Source organism: Drosophila suzukii, chromosome 2R (genome assembly GCF_043229965.1).
Source record: "Drosophila suzukii chromosome 2R, CBGP_Dsuzu_IsoJpt1.0, whole genome shotgun sequence".
Classification (NCBI taxonomy): domain Eukaryota; kingdom Metazoa; phylum Arthropoda; class Insecta; order Diptera; family Drosophilidae; genus Drosophila; species Drosophila suzukii.
This window is the reverse complement of record NC_092081.1, coordinates 12165959-12184261: the sequence shown is the minus strand read 5'-3', so window position 1 is coordinate 12184261 and position 18303 is coordinate 12165959. Positions and strand designations below refer to the sequence as shown.

The 18303-nt window shown below is 40.1% G+C and overlaps 3 protein-coding genes across 3 annotated transcripts; 2 read left to right on the top strand and 1 right to left on the bottom strand.

Annotated features, from left to right (window-relative positions):
* The first annotated feature begins 822 nt into the window (after window positions 1-822).
* Window positions 823-1585, top strand: Obp57c (Odorant-binding protein 57c). The gene is made up of 2 exons (XM_017075171.4): window positions 823-1066; window positions 1128-1585. Exons 1-2 carry the CDS (start codon window positions 1013-1015, stop codon window positions 1518-1520), a joined length of 447 nt encoding a protein of 148 aa, XP_016930660.3. The 5' UTR covers window positions 823-1012; the 3' UTR covers window positions 1521-1585.
* LOC108010298 (Odorant-binding protein 57b) lies at window positions 1400-2134 on the top strand. The gene is made up of 2 exons (XM_017075172.4): window positions 1400-1669; window positions 1729-2134. Exons 1-2 carry the CDS (start codon window positions 1607-1609, stop codon window positions 2092-2094), a joined length of 429 nt encoding a protein of 142 aa, XP_016930661.3. The 5' UTR covers window positions 1400-1606; the 3' UTR covers window positions 2095-2134.
* Window positions 2135-12548: 10414 nt separating this feature from the next.
* On the bottom strand, window positions 12549-13067 carry LOC108008907 (protein transport protein Sec61 subunit gamma). The gene is made up of 2 exons (XM_017072813.4): window positions 12909-13067; window positions 12549-12850 (listed from the first exon to the last, which is right to left on the bottom strand). Exons 1-2 carry the CDS (start codon window positions 12959-12961, stop codon window positions 12586-12588), a joined length of 318 nt encoding a protein of 105 aa, XP_016928302.1. The 5' UTR covers window positions 12962-13067; the 3' UTR covers window positions 12549-12585.
* Between the last annotated feature and the right edge of the window lie 5236 nt (window positions 13068-18303).

The following is an 18303-nucleotide window of genomic DNA, read 5'->3' as shown; positions in this document are numbered from 1 at the left end:
AATCGGGCACCATGGAAATGCGAAATTTTCATTAAACGTCAAAAATTGATGGGCTGAAAAATAGCACCGCAATTATGCAGCAGGACTTGACAGGAATGGAAGCGACAGGCCGGGTCAGCCGAGGACACAGTTTAGCACCTAGCGATGACCATAAAAATTTGTAATTTTCCCCAACACATATTTCCTTTTTGGCAACCGGCCAAAGTATGCAGTGTAAAAAGAAAGAAAGCCAACCAAAAAAAAAAAATTCGTTCAGGCCGTAAATAACCAAAGTAAACAACGCGACAAGCGGTTTGTTGGGAAAAGAGCAGACAAAGTCCCGGCCGCAAGAGCCAAAAACTCACTGCGAATGTGAATATTCTTGGAATTTTCATTTGTTGTCTAGAGTTGCATGGGGTTGCATAGTTAGGAATGCCTTTTCCCCAAAACCAAACCGAACCAGACCATCTAGCGCCCCTCCTGTCAACGCAATTTGTCGCTTTGTGTTGTTCCTGCCGCTGCAGTTGTCGCTTCATTTTTGCAGCAAAAGTGTTGCAAAATATGTTGACAGGAAATGTTATGCGAATTTCACTGCGTATAAAATGAAATTTACGTGGGCCCCGCTCTTTGTGTTTAGTTTTGCCTGCATAACTTTGCAACTTGGCCTTTAAAATGGGTAAAAAAAAATAAAAAGGTAATTCTCGACTGGCGTCATTGAAAATTTAAATCAATCACTGGTCCCGAGATCAATCTGGTGTTGTTACAGTTCCGAGTTTTGAGACTCAATTAAATGCACGACAGATCGTATATCCATCAGTTTAATATTGTTTATATATCCAGTAACCAGTTGTTCGCAATTAATTAGTTAGCTAGATACAGATAAGCTGGTCGCCCCATAAATTACCCGCAAGCCAGTCTCTATAAAATTCAGAACTGCTTTTCTCGGGCTAACAGTTTATTGCGAAGTGCTTACTGTGAAGGGGAAGCACATGTCCATTTTCATCTTGAAACAGATTCTGCGAGTTATTAGATAATGTTCAAGCTAGGGTTGTTAATCATCTTGGCTGCCATCGTGGTCTGCGCCCAGGTAATTCCATCTTGAAAACAGGTTTATAAGGCAGTAGTAACCCTATTTATTCCATTATCAGAGTATTCCCTTTCTCGAGGAGAGCAACACGGTGGCAGAATGTCTGGCCTCCAATAATATCACCCAGGCCGAGTTCCAGGAACTCATAGAGCGCAGCTCTGAAGAGGATGATCTCGAGAACACGGAGAGAAGATACAAGTGCTTTGTCCACTGCCTGGCTAAAAAGGGAAACCTTCTGGACTCAAATGGCTACTTGGATGTGGAAAAGATTGACCAAATCGAACCTCTGACCGAAGATCTCCGTGAAGTTCTCTACGACTGCAAGAAAATGCACGATGATGAGCAATATTTGTGTGAATATGCTTTTAAGATGGTGACTTGTTTGACGGATAACTTGGAGCAAAGCGACGAGGTCACCGAAGCGGAGAAAAATACAAACAAATTAAATGAATAATCGAGCAAAAACTGGTTAAGCAACTTAAAAGCAATTGTTTGCGCCGATGGGAAATTCACAAGCAACTGTTTAGTTTCATTTCTACAATGTTCATCTACAGACTTGTCTATATTGCGCCTCTGATATTGGTTTTGATCGGAATAGTTAAGGTGGGATTGACTTATTTGCCTAGATATTTTAATGGGTATTTAATAATGTTATTTTATAGGCTCGGCATCCCTTTGACATTTTCCATTGGAATTCTAAAGATTTTGAGGAGTGTCTACATGTTAATAATATTACCATATCGGAATACGAAAAATACGCGCGGTTCGAGACTTTGGATTATTTACTAAACGAGAATGTGGACCTTAGGTACAAGTGTAATATCAAATGCCAACTTGAAAGGGATTCCACGAAATGGTTAAACGATGAAGGTAAAATGGATCTGGAATTGATGAAAACCACCAACAAGGCAGGGGAATTTATTACCAAGTGCATGGATCAGGCATCCGAAGAACCTTGTGCGTACAGCTTCAAACTGGTGATTTGTGCTTTTAAGGCCGGTCATCCCCGATCCGTTAATCGTTATTAATCTATATATCGATATTTATATATATCTGTGATATTAAGACAGTGATTTGAGATAGTTCACAATGAAAATCATAGTTTCAGGAGAATATTAACCAAATAAAGTCTATCCGAAAACAAACATTTTAAGCAAGTGGAAAATTTTGCACTACCCATTAAATTAGGTTTACAAATAAATGCGGTTTCTGATATTGACTTTTAACACCCCAGGAAAGGTGTACTAATAAATTATAAATGTGAACAATACCTTTTCCCAGAATAAAAATCATTTTTTAATAGTGTGTAAATTAAATCGAGAAAATATATAGATGAGTAACTTATTTCATAACTAGTTTATTTCACAAGTACTTCCGTTAATTAATATGTAAAAACTCACGGAACTTGAGAAGCAAATTATAAAGAGAGTATAATTAAATCTACGAGTATAATTGTGAAAAACTGGTTTATCAACTTAAAAGAAATTGTTTTTTAATAAGTACAAAATTCTCCAGGAACTGTTCAGTTTGATTTTAACAATGTTCATTAGCAGACTTCAAATTTTCGCGCTCCTCATCTTGGCTTCGATTTGCCAAGCTAATGTGAGATAATCAAACTAAATGTTGTTTAATTCTAGGATTATAAATAAATACCTCTTAGGAGAGTCATCCCTTTGACTTTTTTGAAGGAACCCTTGACGATTTTGATGATTGTCTGCAAGTAAATTATGTTACGATTGAGGAGTACGAGAAGTTTGAGGAGCCTGGAAACTTGGATAATCTCCTGAGCGAAAATGTGTACTTTTATCTATATGCACTTGCTATATTTTCCTGTAAATAGATGCATAAAATTAACAGTGTCGCCATAGTCGGTCAGGGCAATAAATTTGAATTAGAAAAATAAAAAAAATTAATTAACAAGCCCGTTGCATTTGCGGACTGATTAGCATAATTAAATGAAATTGCATGAGGCGTGCCACAGGGCGTTTGAATCAAATCAAACCGATTCGAATGGAATCCAATTAATTGCTTTGGCCTGGAATCACGCAGCAGGTTAGCGCACATAACACAAATAATTGATTTGTCGCACATCAGGTGGATAAGTGCTGGCCTGATACCTGATGATAAGTAGGGTTTGGCCATATATCTCGGGCACTGCCTCCGATTTGGCAGATGTGTGTTTGTGTTCTTTTGTCGTCCTCGAGCAGGAAAAAACATTTTTCCGAGCACAATGCGATTCCGTTACAGTTTTCCACGGGGCCCATGAGTGTTTGTGTTTGTGTGTGCGACTTTTTGTCGCTTTCCTTTGTGCCGGCAGGCGAATGCAACGGAAGTTGTCATGTTGCATTGTTGCAGCTGCTGCTGTTGATGCCGCTGCCATTGTTATGCTGCATGAAGGGTGGTGGTTCAGGATCGGGGATCGGGGATCGAGAATCGGCTGAAAGAAAAGACGAGCGTGCAACGCCCACACACTTGACTGGCCCGCTCTGCCACCTCTCGGCTTTCGATTGTCAGCTCAACTACGCGCCGCCGAGGGGCGTGGCACATTAGTGGCAACAGCATGGCAAAATAAAAGAAGGAATAAAAAAAAAAACAAGAGAACAGAAAAACCAGCGAATACATGATTGTCAACACGCACACCCTCTCCACCAACCGGGGCAGCGACAACACGGCGTATGAGTAATATGTCTGGCTGCCTCGCTGGCGGTGCCTGCACCATGTCAACATGCAAAACAACAATGGGGCGGAAGTGCATTGTAAACGTACCGTGCACTGCACCCCAAAAACTTCCATCCCCCCACTTACCGCCAGAATTTCCACCTCCCCATGGGGCGAGTGCAATTATAATTTTGTAAATCGACGGAAGTTCGGATAAACATACGCAAAACGTTTGCCCGAAAATTATGAAAAAATGGTGAACATGGTTACCCCTCGGGGTAATGCGGTCCTGGTTTGATGGCGAAACATGTGAAAAGTAGGGATGGATTCTCATTGCGTATATCGGGGTTACGGGAAATTTAAAGTGATTAAAAAAAATCTTCATCTTATATTGTGATTTTTAAATACTACCTTAGGGAAAGCGTGTACTGTAAATGATGGTAAAATACAATTTTGTCTTAATATTTTATTATGTGTTATGAATTATGTAGTGAAAATTATAAGTGATTATAAATAAATGTTCATCTTAATCTTAGAATTTTAAATATTACCGTAGGTTAATCATCTATGGTAAATGGTAGTAAAATAACATTTTCTTTTAAAATTTTATTATGTATTTATTATGTGTCAAAAAAACACATAATATAAAAATTTTAAATGATTTAAAATATAGCGCTATTAAATTGATTTAAAATTATTTTTTAATTTCTTTAAATATTTTAGTATTCCACGAATAATAAAAGGGTAAAAGGTCGTAAAACCGCTTGGAACCGCATATATACAAAATTGAACGGTTTTGAACGACAGGTGTGATACCTGTCTAAACAAAATCTATCTTTAAAATCATGAATATATTTTGGAGTATCCTATGGATAACAAAAGGTATAACATTAATAAAACGGCTTGGGTACCACATTTGTACAATATTGAATAGCTTTGAGCCACAGGTGTGAAACAAAATTTAGTTTAAAATCTTAAATCATAATTATGCATTTTCGCTTGTAAGATCGAATAAGTTGTCTTACAAATTTCTCTATTATTTGTAACTTTCTTTGTACAATTCCAAGAAGCCAAATAGATAAATTTCCTTTTCATATTTCTCTGGTCCTATCATAAGCAGTTGCTGCTTAAAGATAGGACCCCACCTCCCTGGGCAAAAAGCAATCTAATCACATCCCCCAACCCCTGGCACACATGCCAAAAATTAAATTCAACGAGCAAACTTACACTGCGCTGCATACTTCAGCAACTGCCAATAAAGTGCTTGGCGTGAAGCAGCCAAAACAAAAAAAGCTCAGAAAAAAGCGAGGAAAACTTATACTTTTTCCCCCCTCCTGCCTTCAGCTTATGCCGCGCTACACTTTCTGTTGCTTCGAGTGCGCTTATCAAAAGACACACAAGGCACTGACATGCATCCAAAAAAAAAAAGAGAAAAATTGAAGGGGGTTGGGATTGGAATGGTAAGGGAATGGAATGTGAGGGAAAAGCAGAGGGATGGAAAGGCGACGAAGCGGAGCGCGTAAGTTTTCCAGTTTTTCTGCAGCGTCTTTACTTTGGGAGGAAAGGGGGTGGAAGGACTCTTTGCAAGTTCTGCATATGACTGCAGGCACGTCTTGAAGGACCCGCACACTTCCCCGAACCTCCATGCAAGTGATGGGTGTAGGTGTGCGAGTGTAAGTTGAATTATGCCACTTTGTATACTCAGCATGCGTATGGGTATCCATACACTGAAATAAGAGACATGGCTTAGAAAAAAGAAATCGCCGAAATCGAATAATTGATTTTGTCCTAATTCGCCAAATTTAGAAAATATATCAAGTACTTAGAAAATATTTCAACTACTTTTTAATACTATGGATTGTATCGTAGAATTTTGAAAACCCCTACAAGGCTAACTAAAAGTATGCAACAAAATATTTTAAGCTCAAATGTCCAAGCTCCAAGTTCATTCTCCAATACGACGTTTCTTAAAAGCATACTTTTAGGCGTGTTTATAAATATTTTCGAAACTTTAGGGATTGGTATGGCACCTACACATATTACCATTTTCTTTGCATTACAATCAATGGGAGTACCACAAAGGGGATCTAAAAGTATGCATGAATTCATTGTACTTCTGAGTTTAAAATATATTGTTGCATACTTTTAGACATCTTAAATGACATTAAAAGGTTTTTTCGTCAAATGTTTTAGATTTGATGGTTTCAATAGCCGCATTGCTACCCAAGTGGTTTCAAAGCCGTACTGATTTTTGAGGCTCAACCCAATAACTTACTTTTATAAATTTTCTGCAGTGTATTGACTGTCTGTCTGTTTGTTGGCCTGTGTGTGTGCGGGTCTGCTGCATAAATGATTTATGGCCAACGCTCGCGACAGTTTCGTTTCGCTTTCGTTTGCAGAGAGTGCAACAAAGGAGCCGCAGAGACGCAGATAGCCCGAGTGGAAACTGTCGCATAATAAATAATTATAATTGTATTTTTCTTTCCTTCTTCCTGGATGGTTTTGCACGGCTCTTTGTCTTTTGGCTTTTCCCCCGAAGGTGCCACACACGCGCACACACATTAAAAAAATTTATAAATATTTAAGTTGAGCTAAAGGTGACTGGTGAGTGGAAGTGCGGGTAATTGAAGTCGCCGCAGATGTTGGCCAGGTGTTTTCCGGAGCTCGGACATCGGATAATGGGTCAATTGGGAGGGACAATCTTGAGCAGCCTACCGCAGGATCAACTATGTATTTTGGCCAGGCAACCGCTTCGCAACTCAACGATTGTGGGTCAAAGAGACAACAACTGGCCAGCATCCGGAAACTTCAAAGTTTGAGCTTCCTGCTTAGCCACCCAAAAATCTTCGCTTCCCCAGTTGTTGGCCTTTTTTCTGCTTTGTCATGAAAGCGAAATGCGCTTACAGGAAACGGGAAGTGCGCCTCATGCAACATTTATGGAGGGTCCAACACTCCAGGCCCCCTAAAAAATAGACAAAACCGAACAATAGGTCGCCGAAACAAAAAGATACACCAGAAGAGAATTTGACGCGTTAAAAATTGTCACAGAGTGCAAATAGAAAATGAAATTGAAATGCCTCGCAGAGATTTAATTAAATTTCTGGCCAGTCGAGACAAACAACGAGTGGCCAAAAAATGCCCACAAACACCCAACACATAGATTCACAAATAGAAATAAAATTGTGTGTATATGCACTTTTGTTAGCCTGGTATAAATATTTGAAAAATCTTCGCACATAAATAATTTTATTTAAACTGCATACATAATTTGCAGTAGGCAAATCAGTAAATATTTCAATATCACCAGCTTTGAATGGGATTTTCCCCACACCGAAACTATGCCAATCAACAAACATCTTTTTCGTAGACATCTCTGAATGATTCAATGGTGGTCGGCAACAAACGAATTTCTTCTGCCAATCGAAGTTTGCATTTTCTATCATTGAAAGCTGATGCAAAATGATTTCGTTTATTTGTTCAACTTGATTTCTGGAGTATTAAATTCTTGCCTCTCTCTGGCCAAATAGTAGTGAAAGTCAGCAAGAAAATATTCCAGTAAAATATAAAATAAATATTTTGAGAATGTACAAATGCATACGTTTTGCTTTTTTCGCATGGTCTTAGATTACTGTAAAGAATGCGTGTTTCGATTTATTAAATTCACTTCATAGTTACAGTATAACATAAAGGGTTATACTGTATTAAGCAAAAGAAATTTAAGTCAACTTTTGACTCCATTCATCATCTAACTTAAATATGCCTTTTGACTGAAGCTCAATAAGTCGAGCAATCCGTTTCTATGAATTTAATATGCCTGCGGCCTCGCCATGGGCACGGAATATTTAATAAAAACCAATAAACGTTAAAAGCCTTTTCCAGGGGGCCGTGGCCATAAGCCACCTGCCAAACCAGGTCGACCATGGCCAACTGACCACGATCCTCGGCCACGATGGTCCCGCCCCCCTTGTTGATGTTCCTTTTCCCCTTCGAGGCTGGCTATGCGCCCGATTAAATGCATTTAAATGTGTTTTCGTCATAATTATGCATATGCAAACATGACTCGACCAGTGGCCACTCTATCGTTGAATGCCCCCCCTTTTCACCAAACCCCCTTCGATTGGCCATAGCCACGGCCATATGCCATGTCCTGGGTTTTCCGGCAGCTTAAGTGCTTTAATGGCTTTAATTATGTTGCATGCAATTATTGTCCATGTCCCGGCAAGAGTGATCTTCATCATCGGCTTAATAATGATGCCAATGCTGCTGTTCGGAAGCTTTTGGCCACGACCAAATGCAGCAAAAATTATATAATTAATATATGAAAGCAAAATGGATAAAGCTTCTCAATTCCAACCCACTTTGCGCCCGTTGTACATTTATGTAGGTAGGGGGGTGAAAAGCAGATGCTGCGCTTTGCTTTTGAGCATAAAATTCAATCGCTAAATTATGCAAATATTCCGCAACTGCGACAATCGGCTGGCGCACGTTACGTATACGCAATGCTGGACGGATGAGGCCTCGCAATGCGTATGTGTGGCTGTTTGCATGCGTAAAAGAGGTCGTCGAGTTCATCGATGACGATTTTACTGCAATTCCGCTCTCGTTACCCGATTTTTGGCGCAGATGCAAGAAAGGCACACCAAACCGTTGGGGTGAGGTGTGCATATATATAGAAGTAGAATGCCAGAAGAGTCCAACACAGGGACAACCGAAAAAAAAGTCACGGGTTTTTGGGGGTTTCAGGGTCTCTCACTGGCTTTTCTTTTGGCGGTTTTTATACCCTTTACTAGCAAGGTATATTGCTGGTCCCAGTAATCACTAGTGCTTTGAAGTCACTATCAAAGGTGCCTAAAAGTATGCTGTAAAAAAACATTCGTTTTTGGAAATTGCTCTCTGTTTGACAAATATATTGTTGCATACTTTTGGAAACCTTTATAATTTGTTTTAAAGACCTAGTTTCTTATGACACCTTTGACACCTCTTATGAACTGCTTTTATTAAGCACCTACATATTTTATTACATTTAAAAGCTAGTTCAGAGGTTCTATTTGTATACCCCTTACTGGCAAGGTATTTTCCTTGTTCCAGAAATCATTATTGCTTTGAAACCACTTTCAGAGAAGCCTTGAAGTATGCTGAAAAAATAAAAAAAATTCTTTTGGAATTACTCTCCAATTGTAAAATATAACGTTGCATACTTTTCGAAACATTTATAATTTATTATTAGTTTCTTTTGTGAAACCTTTTATGATCGCCTATATATTTTGTTACATTAAAAACTAGTTCAGGAGATCTTCATTTAGAAATGAATATTCTATACTCGGCACTGAGTATTTGCTATTCGATAATCTTCTATTATTTCTCCCTCTTTTTTCTCCCAATTTTTTTGGGCACCTCACGGGTTCGCTTAGCCGTCAGTTTTTGGGGTCGCCCAGCAATTTTATTTCGCCGACGTGACAAACGCAATCAGCGTCAGTCATATGTGTAAAAATGTTTTCCGCTTTATGCGTGTATCTCCGCTATGCATGGAAATTGCAAAACCAAAATATGGCCCAAAATACAGGGGCGGCGGTGGATGGATTGAGATGGGGGGTAGAGCGAAATTTCAACTTTGGTCGACTGGGATGTCTTTAACTTTAACCACCTTGTCTAGCCCATCCGATTCGGTGTCCCCTCATTAGCTTTTCCATTCATCCAAAACCTAATTTGCCAACAGGCCAAACAAAAAATCACTTTAGTCTTTGGCTCCTTTTGGCCACGCAGAAACTACTTTCAAGTCCTGGCTTTTTCGGCTGCCTGCCCTTTTGGCCGCAGGAGTCGCACATTGAGTTAATTAAAGTTGTACATGGTAGGCGCAATCAGGATGAGAACAAAAAACACATGTGACCGTGTGAGTGTGCGATTGTGTTTGGGTGTTGGTGTGAATATGAGTGTGTGTGTGTGTGAGTGTGGTGTGGCCAAGGGAAAGGGCCAAAACAAATTGCCAAAGTCAGAGAAGCAACGTAGAACTTTTTTTTTTGAGGGCTGAGAGCAAATGGCAATTTATAAAATCCTTTGAAGTGTCGAAAATCAGTAATTGTAGTCAAAGTGCAAATTGATTGCCAGTCTCTCTCCGACACACGCTTCCACATATATATTTCCCTTCTCTCTCTCTCTCCTTTTCATTCGGTTCGTGCCGAAAAATCAGTGTGGCAGACATGTTTTATTGAGTGTAATTTGTAGTTGCAAATTAATGGCCACACTTCACTTTTAATTAAAATGCATCAAGAAGAGAACTAGAACGAGGCAACCAAGGGAAGGCATTAAAAAGGTATGTGTGTAAAAGGTTACATGACTAAGGGCTACAACTAGGTTTGTTTAAAACTATAAAAGCTACCACCTTAGACTAGGCTAAAAATAAAGTTTCCCAAAATGTGGGTTGCATAATATGTATATCCATTGCATTACATTTTGTTTCAGCTATAAAATACTTAGAAAAATTAGTAAGTGAAAAAAAAATTGCTTGTAATACGAAAAAAATATTAGCATCTTCGAAACAATTTTTAAAAGAGGCCATCTATATATCAAATAAATATTCAAGGACTGAATCTATTTTACTTCACAGAGAAAATTATGTTGTCATCGAAGTTGAAAATGTTCTTAAAAATAGAACGACATTTTTAAGTTGAAAATGTTTTTGTTTTGCTCGAATGAAGTTGAATTGGCGGTATTTATGTACACTGTATATCTCAACAAATAATCGTACTGAATACTTAAAAGTTGTTAAATAAACTAAATTTAACTTTTCACTTCTTACAATTCGTTCTAATATAGAGAACATTGATACCAAAATGTACTTACACGGTTTTTAAGAACGAATGTTCTCAATTCAAGAACGTTCTTGGATTTTTCTTAGATTTTTGTCTTTGTGTGGGTACTTTTGCAATCAAATTTACATTTTTAATTAGGAATGTCATGAAAGCCAGCCACCATTTTAAGAAAAATTCTAAAACCTTTTTGAAACTGAAACTTTAATGACAGAAATGTTAAAAGCAACTTGATATATTTTCAGTAACAAAATAATTTTCTTGTTGCTTTATATCCGTGGATTTTACCGACTTTTAATTTCCTGATAGCTTCTAGTCAATTTTGTTAGTTCGCGTCCGTAATGCTTGACATATGAGTAATAAGAAGCCCTTCTTTCTTCGGTTAAAAAACTTTGGAACTTTCAACTTTTGCAAGTTTCCCGTGAGAGGAGGGCCTGTCTGTTAATCCCGAGCACGTCAATTTCCCTGCGTCAGCTCCTTTGACGCCTGTTGCACGGATGGGCCGTTAAAGGATGCAACTGCGTCGAAGTTTTGAATAAATTTTCGCCATTTGCCGGCGGCAACAGCGGGAACAACAAGGCAGCTCCACTGTGCTCCTCGCAACGCCGCAAGGACGCGAACGAGGACATCGAGGCATCATCAATTTTGGTTTGCGAGACTCATCAATAAAACATAACAGCAGCAAATGGAGACACATGCGACAATGCACATGCCAGGGTCCAAGGGATATGGTATGTGGGATATGGAGTATGGGATATGGATACTGATGCGTCAAGGACCCGGCTCTTGATTCCCTCTGCAGCTGCTGCAAGTGCTCAGATAAAAGCTTCGTCCATTGATTTGGTCAACAAGTATTCACTGCCATTCAAAAAAAAGTTGCACTGAAAATGTACAGTTTCTCTGAAGAAATTTGATTGGAAAAATTCGCAAACATTATTGCCTTAAAGGTGGTAAATACTTAAAGGTATCACTTCTGGCTTTAACTGGCTAGCAACTCTGTTTTACCTTTGTCACTATCTGCCAAATCTGTCTTCACACTTGACCCCTCCCGAGGGCATCGATTCAACTGTGTTCTATGTCCACCCACAAAACCATATAGTTTTCTACCACATATTTATGGGCTTTTGGCCAGGTTGAATGTTTTTCCTGGGAAACCAAAATATACGAAGGTAAAAGCAGTAAGCCGACAAAAATTTACTTGGTACTTTAACTTACCTTACTTAATGATTTTGGTACACATGCTTAAACTTATCTAAAAATAAAATTTGATAATCTGGGTAAAAAATCACGATTACCTTCATTAGGACCCTTTTTATTTAATTTTTTGTTAATTAAAGGGCTATTTTAAACGTTAGTGTTCGTGCTAGCTCATTTAAGACTAAAACAAACGCACTTAACTCATCAATTAATTGATTTATATAAGAGTTTCTGTCCGATTAATGATTAAATATTTGTAGTCTTTTGAATTTTTAGACAATTTAAATATATTTATTAAAGATTTTATCCAGTTGTTTAGAACTCATATAAGCTGATACAAATACCTATGACCGCAAACACACAACAAAGATAAATAGGTCATTAAAAGTATTATTGTGGCTTATTACTAAAAATGCTGCAAAGCCAATTAAATTCATGCAAAATCCAGAACAATTCAAATTAAATTAACCTTAGCTCTAGCGTGGAACCCATTTGGATTGCACAATGTTTTGCCCTTAATTTTCTATTGTGTACCCAATTTGATCGAAAAAGCTTTTAGCTGCTTTCTGCTTAAGGGCGTTAAAATAATATATTACTAAACCTATTGATTTAAAGTAGTCTAACGCTTCGCACGTTTTTTACTGTATACTAACTAAAGAAGAATCCAAAATGACTCTTTGTACAACCACTAGTGGGTATCACCAAAAAAAACTTGGCAAGAAAGAGGAATGATCTTGTCAACACCCTCAGGTCAAGCCAACCAGCTTTTTCCTGTTCCGACGGCATTGGCCCCAGGCCAGAAAACTCTTGACTCCAAGCAGTTGAATTGAAACTTTATTTCCGTTCAAGCTTTCTGGTTTAGTCCATGATAATGTTGACAATGGGAATGTGCATCAGCTTGACCGCGAATCCAATAAGGCCCATAAGCAGGAATCCCACGCCAATGGCCCCGCTTATACGCTGGAATTCCTGGCGATCTGGTTTTGTGCAACGCTTGTAGAAACGTAAGGAGTTCTTGCAGAAACCAGAGGATGGCAAAACAAAACCCAACTGATCCTTAATCTTACGTCCCACGCCATCCAGGGACTTGCATTTAATATCAGGCAAGTACTTGGTTAGTCCCCTGTTGATTATATTACTTGGGATCACAATTGGAATAGCTCTTAATGATATATATCTACCTCTTGGCACTTTTGTGCCTCAATCTGCGACGACGAGAAAGTAGCTGCTCCATTTTAAGATTCAAGAATTTTTATCTGTAACTATGCTTCGGTGAAACGTATTTGAATCAGGGCATTGAACTAATTCAACAGGCCTGTTGAGATCGACATGGAATTCGGTTCTAATAATTGCCAGCTGTTGTACCGAACATGGCCAACAGCATTGGCACATGCAAAGTGTGGAAACTTGAAATGGAAAATACTGGCCGGCTTACACACATAATCAAACTTTATGCAAACTGTTTGCCAGCTCCGACACTCACACACAGACACACACACAATCCCAAACAATTTCGACCAGTTTGCTGCTTTTTGCTAACACAGAACTTGTGAAGCAGGATGGGAACTTAAATGCTGCAATTTGTTTCACTGCCGAATCGTTGCTGTCTTCACTTGAAGCTTAACTAAATGCACAGGCAGCCAGTCCGAAAATTCCCCAGCTTCAGGTCTAAGCCAAGAATTGCCCCCCCTTTATACGTCCAGTACCACATCCATTCCCACTCCCAATTTGCATCTATCTCTATCCATCTCGGTGCGTGGAGAGGTGGCTGTTGTTGCTACGATTTGACAGCCTTGGCTTCGGAGATCCCCAGGACAATTCACTGCAAAATTGGTAGACAAAACTGTGCCACAACGGGCTCCAGCCGGGCTCCTCTGCTGCTCTACCCAGTATATTAATACACTGTTGAAAAAGTGATAAAAAATCAAGAAATCCATGTGGATATGCAATTTCGCAGACATATAATATAGTAAGTAAGTACAGAACAAGGTTAGTAAAGCACCATTTTAATAGCTTCTTAGTTGATTTGGTGATTTGCCTAGAAACCCCTAGTGAATTTTATAAAATTAGAACATGTATATCTCAAAACTTACCTATTATATTTATATTCCAAACGGTTTGGAAAAAAGATAGCTGATTACATAAAAATATAATAAAATATTTTAAGTCCAGTTAGATCAGATATATTTCAAGTTGTCCTCTTGAAATTCCTTTTAAAACAATTATCTATTGAGTTTATAAACATTTAATATCTTAATGGAATTGAAAGTACTGATTGAACATATATAAATATGAAAAATATTAAAAATCTCATTACATTGGTTATCATTTTAAGTAGTCCCCTTGAAATTCCCCTGAAAACAATTATCTATTGAGTATTTAAAACATTTAAAATACTAATTGAATTGAATGTACTTTGGCCACTTGAATAGATTAAGTGACCGTTTATGTGAAATATTTATGCGATTTTTGTAAAACTGGTAGGGGTTTTTCCACTGTGTAAGTATACGGATATGAATGTGGCACCGCCGTCGCTTGTGTGCGCCAGTGTTTGTGGATATTTATGATGGTGTGCGTGCCTGCCGGTTCAGGCATTGCCATTGAGATTGAAAAATGTTAAAAAATTGCTTTTAAATGCCGCAAAATACAATTTATTATTCAACAGAGGCAAACGCCAAACACTGAGCACAATGTGCGCCCAGGGAGTGGGCGTGTACGGTGGATTGTAGGGGTAGGGTCGGGGTTCGGAGGTCGGGGCATGACCAGTGTGCGTAGGAAAGCTCAACAGTGCCGACTGCTTGGTTGTAAATTTAAATAAAGCCCACTTACAGGCACACACAGATACATACACACACACACAGAGCACTGGGGCGATTGTTACTGCAGTTGTTTTGTTTATTACGCATACGCACTGTGCGCCAGCCATTGAAGTTGGTCATGAAGCGCAACGAGGCTTGTGGACTCCACCGTTTTTCACCGCTTTTGGTGTTAGCTGAAAGAGATTTTAAGGCCGCACTTTAAGAGACCGAAATCCTGCGATATCAAATGGAATCTATATATTCCCCCCTCCACACAAATCCGTCTCACTTTATTTGCCATCCAAAAGCAGTTAACACACTTTCGTGTAGGACTAATTGTGGATCAGAGCGGCATCTTGGTTGGCAACTTTTCGTTTTTCTGTTTGCGGTGGCACTCGAACAATTTTCCATGTGCTCCCCAGAAAACTTTGGCAATAAAATTTGTTTCAAATTGCTTTTGAAAGCCGCTCGAAAGGGGACATCATGGAGGGACGTACGGAAGATGGCCAGCACATCCGGCGGATTCTCTCTTTCTCTACATAGAGCCAAAGTTGTCAGCGGGCGAATGACCAAAGTGCACCCAGAGGGCCAAAATAAATATCAAATATATTGAGAGGGCGAGGCAGTCGCGCAAAAGTTAATTACATTGTGTTAACCGGAGGGGGCTGGGCCAAGGCCTAATTTTGTAATTCTCTTTCTGAATCATTTAACCATGAAATTGCCTGCCCTGCCACGCCCACAGCCACCGAAAGACCAACCCATAGTCCAACCAACTGCCCCATTCTCCGCACAAAGGACTAACCAAATGATAACCCACAACGCATTTGCTCCTCATGGACGTCAGTTCAAATGTGCAAAATTAGCCTTTCAACTGGCAAGTGCCACGCCCCCTTATCGTCGTCACCATCCCGCCCTCTACCCACACCATCTCAAAATCCATTTAAATTCGCCCCGGGGCAACACCACCATGTTGACAGCTGGCACGCAATTTATAATGAAAAGTTTCCTTTCGCACAATTTTAGATGCGTGAGGTGAGCCCCCTACATTCCGATACTTTCAGTATTTGTTGTTTGTTTTTGAATTTTATAAATCATGTTCCATGCGGATGTTAATGCAATTAGAAAAGCCAGAGAGTTTTCACTTGGGTTCCTTTCCGCATGCAAGTCAAGACTTCGGGGAATGGGTCCTAGTTCCCTGATTAATTTTCAGTGTCTTTTGATGTATAAGCTGCTTTTGCCCGCGGCCCTTGTTGAAAATCTGTGGCCAAATGGCAAGAGCAAAGAAATTAATTAAATTTCAACAACTCTTAATCAAACAGAGCTGAGAAAGAGCGATGGTAATGTGGCTGAAATTACCACGAACTAAACCGAAGTTAAAGCTAGGTCTATAAGAACAATCCTGTACCAGACGACATTTCAAATCGATGGCATTTTGTGAACCTGGCCAGACTGAAAACCTATCAGGAAAGGCAACCGACATAAAGATATAAAACCTGCGCAATGATTGCCAAAAGCGGGACAGCCACAGCCATTACCAATTTTTGTGCTTAACGCTTCGGCGAGCAAATCACTGGCACAGACAGATAGACATGCCATACAGATACGGATACAGTTGCAGATACAGATAGATTTACAGATACAGATACAGATACATAGGAGTAGCTGATATTGAAGCAGTGCCAGAGGAACCGTCATAGTTTTAGTTCCGTTTGCCGTCCCTCTACTTATTCCATCAGCATGTCATCATGGCAAATCAGAGGACATGCAACATTGCATAAAGATTTGTCACAGCTCAGGCTTCTAGTTTTCCACCCGGGAAAAATGGCAGGCAGGCAGCAACACAACAACAACAACAACAACCGATGGCAAACTTTTCCTGCCCAGGAAGTTCAGAGGGGCAGGAGGAATCGGGGGGACCGGCTCAAATCGCATTTTCGCATGCTCAAATAGGACAAACTGTGCTGGAGACCCGGATGCGGATGCGGATGCCGAATCCTGAGCAACTTGCTGCAAATTCAATTTCGTCTAGCTCGATTGCATTGCGGCACATTGCCCGAAATTCAACTCCGACTCCGATTTCGACTCCATTCCCATCGATTCGCATTGGCATTGCATTTCAATATATAAATATTTATACACAAGCGAATTTGTGCACAGCTGAGCTGACACTACACTGTGAGATTTCCCTGAATGATAAGGTTCGAATTCTCCGGGCAATGGTGTTATATTTTTCACAGTGCAAGTGCTGCTAAAATGAAGATATATGAAGCTGTAGCGATTCTCCTTTCACAACCCCACTGAAGAGTAATGGTCATGTTGTCCCGCCGATATACTATGCATATACACTCGTATGTAGATACATATAGCTGCATCTGCTGTTCGAGCTACCCGGAATCGTTTATTTTCGCATCGGCCCCGCTATTTCTCTAGGGGATCCCCTAATTCCCTTTATTACAAGCTCTATCCCGACATTTGATGGCCGCCTTTTGCCGTATAAATCATGGCTAAGCCCTTATGACATATGCTAAAATTTAATTCCCCCACCAGCGAGACCTCCGTTTTTGTTTAGCCAACGCGTGACAAAATGATTAAACGGTTAGCCGGAAGGGGGACTTCCGGCACTCCCATCCTTTTGGCCATTGTTCGGGCCATGACATTGCGAAATGGCTGATGATGTTAACGAGGCGATTAGATGAGTGGATATTTTCCAGCCTGCCCGTGTGTGCCTGAAGATTCAACCTGTGGCACTCGCTCAAAGTGGCAAAAGTGCTATGGCAAAGTTTTCAGAAATTTGTATATTTAATGGGGATAATTTATGCCCGATTTTTAAGCCATTAGCGAGTGGGAAACTCTTATAAGTTAACGCACACCGAAGAAAACTGCGTGCGCATCAAGAAGTTTCTATCGGAGATTAACCCACATCGAGTGCCATTAAATCGACCCCAAAGCAGCCGCGAATTCAATTTAATATGGGTTTCCAGCCAGCTTTATTTCCGGTTCAGCCGCATGTGCACTACACTGAAGTGCAATTTGTGGTGCACTTAACCATTTCATATGCTAATTATGGTCTATAAATTTGCTTCCTGGCCGTAAATCGTTCAGCTTGCCGCGACTTTATGTGAGTGGGGGGGGGGGGGGGGGGTCATAAAAAACACTAGACCAAGCCCGGCTCCTTCTTATTGGCAAAGTTTTTCCAGGTGCTGGTTCTGCTCCTCCTCCTTCTCCTCCCTCAGCCCAAAACTATATAGACAGACAATTTCCTTATGAAATGAAAATAAACATGACATTTCTGGGTTTATGTACTTTTGCAGCTGTGTCTTTGACTTGCCCCCGGCATCTGGCTAGGCCAAAGGCCCAAGCCCAAAACCACCGAGCATCCTTCGAGCCTTCCTGCTCCCCTCGAGCACGGCTAACATGGCTGTGACTGCTATAAAATGTCATCTTTTATTATGGCAAAGGCTCAACTGGAGCAGACTGCGCCTAGACTAAGGCGGAATCAGAGATGTTCCGCCCCATCTTCCTGGCCCAGAAAATAGTGGCAAACAATGCTGCTGCTACTGCTGCTTTCTCCTTTCTCCTTGCTCCTTGCTCCTTTCTCCGACCACGCCCCCAAAATGCCTCTGCCTTTATATCCAGTTTACACGCTTCGCTACACATTTTCCCGCAGACAGAGACAGCTAGAGTGGGGCGAGAGATAGAGATAGAGATGGAGAGATGGCAAGCCAAGTCTCATGCTGCGAGTTTCATTTCCGGTGCGACATTTTGTTACAAAACTTTA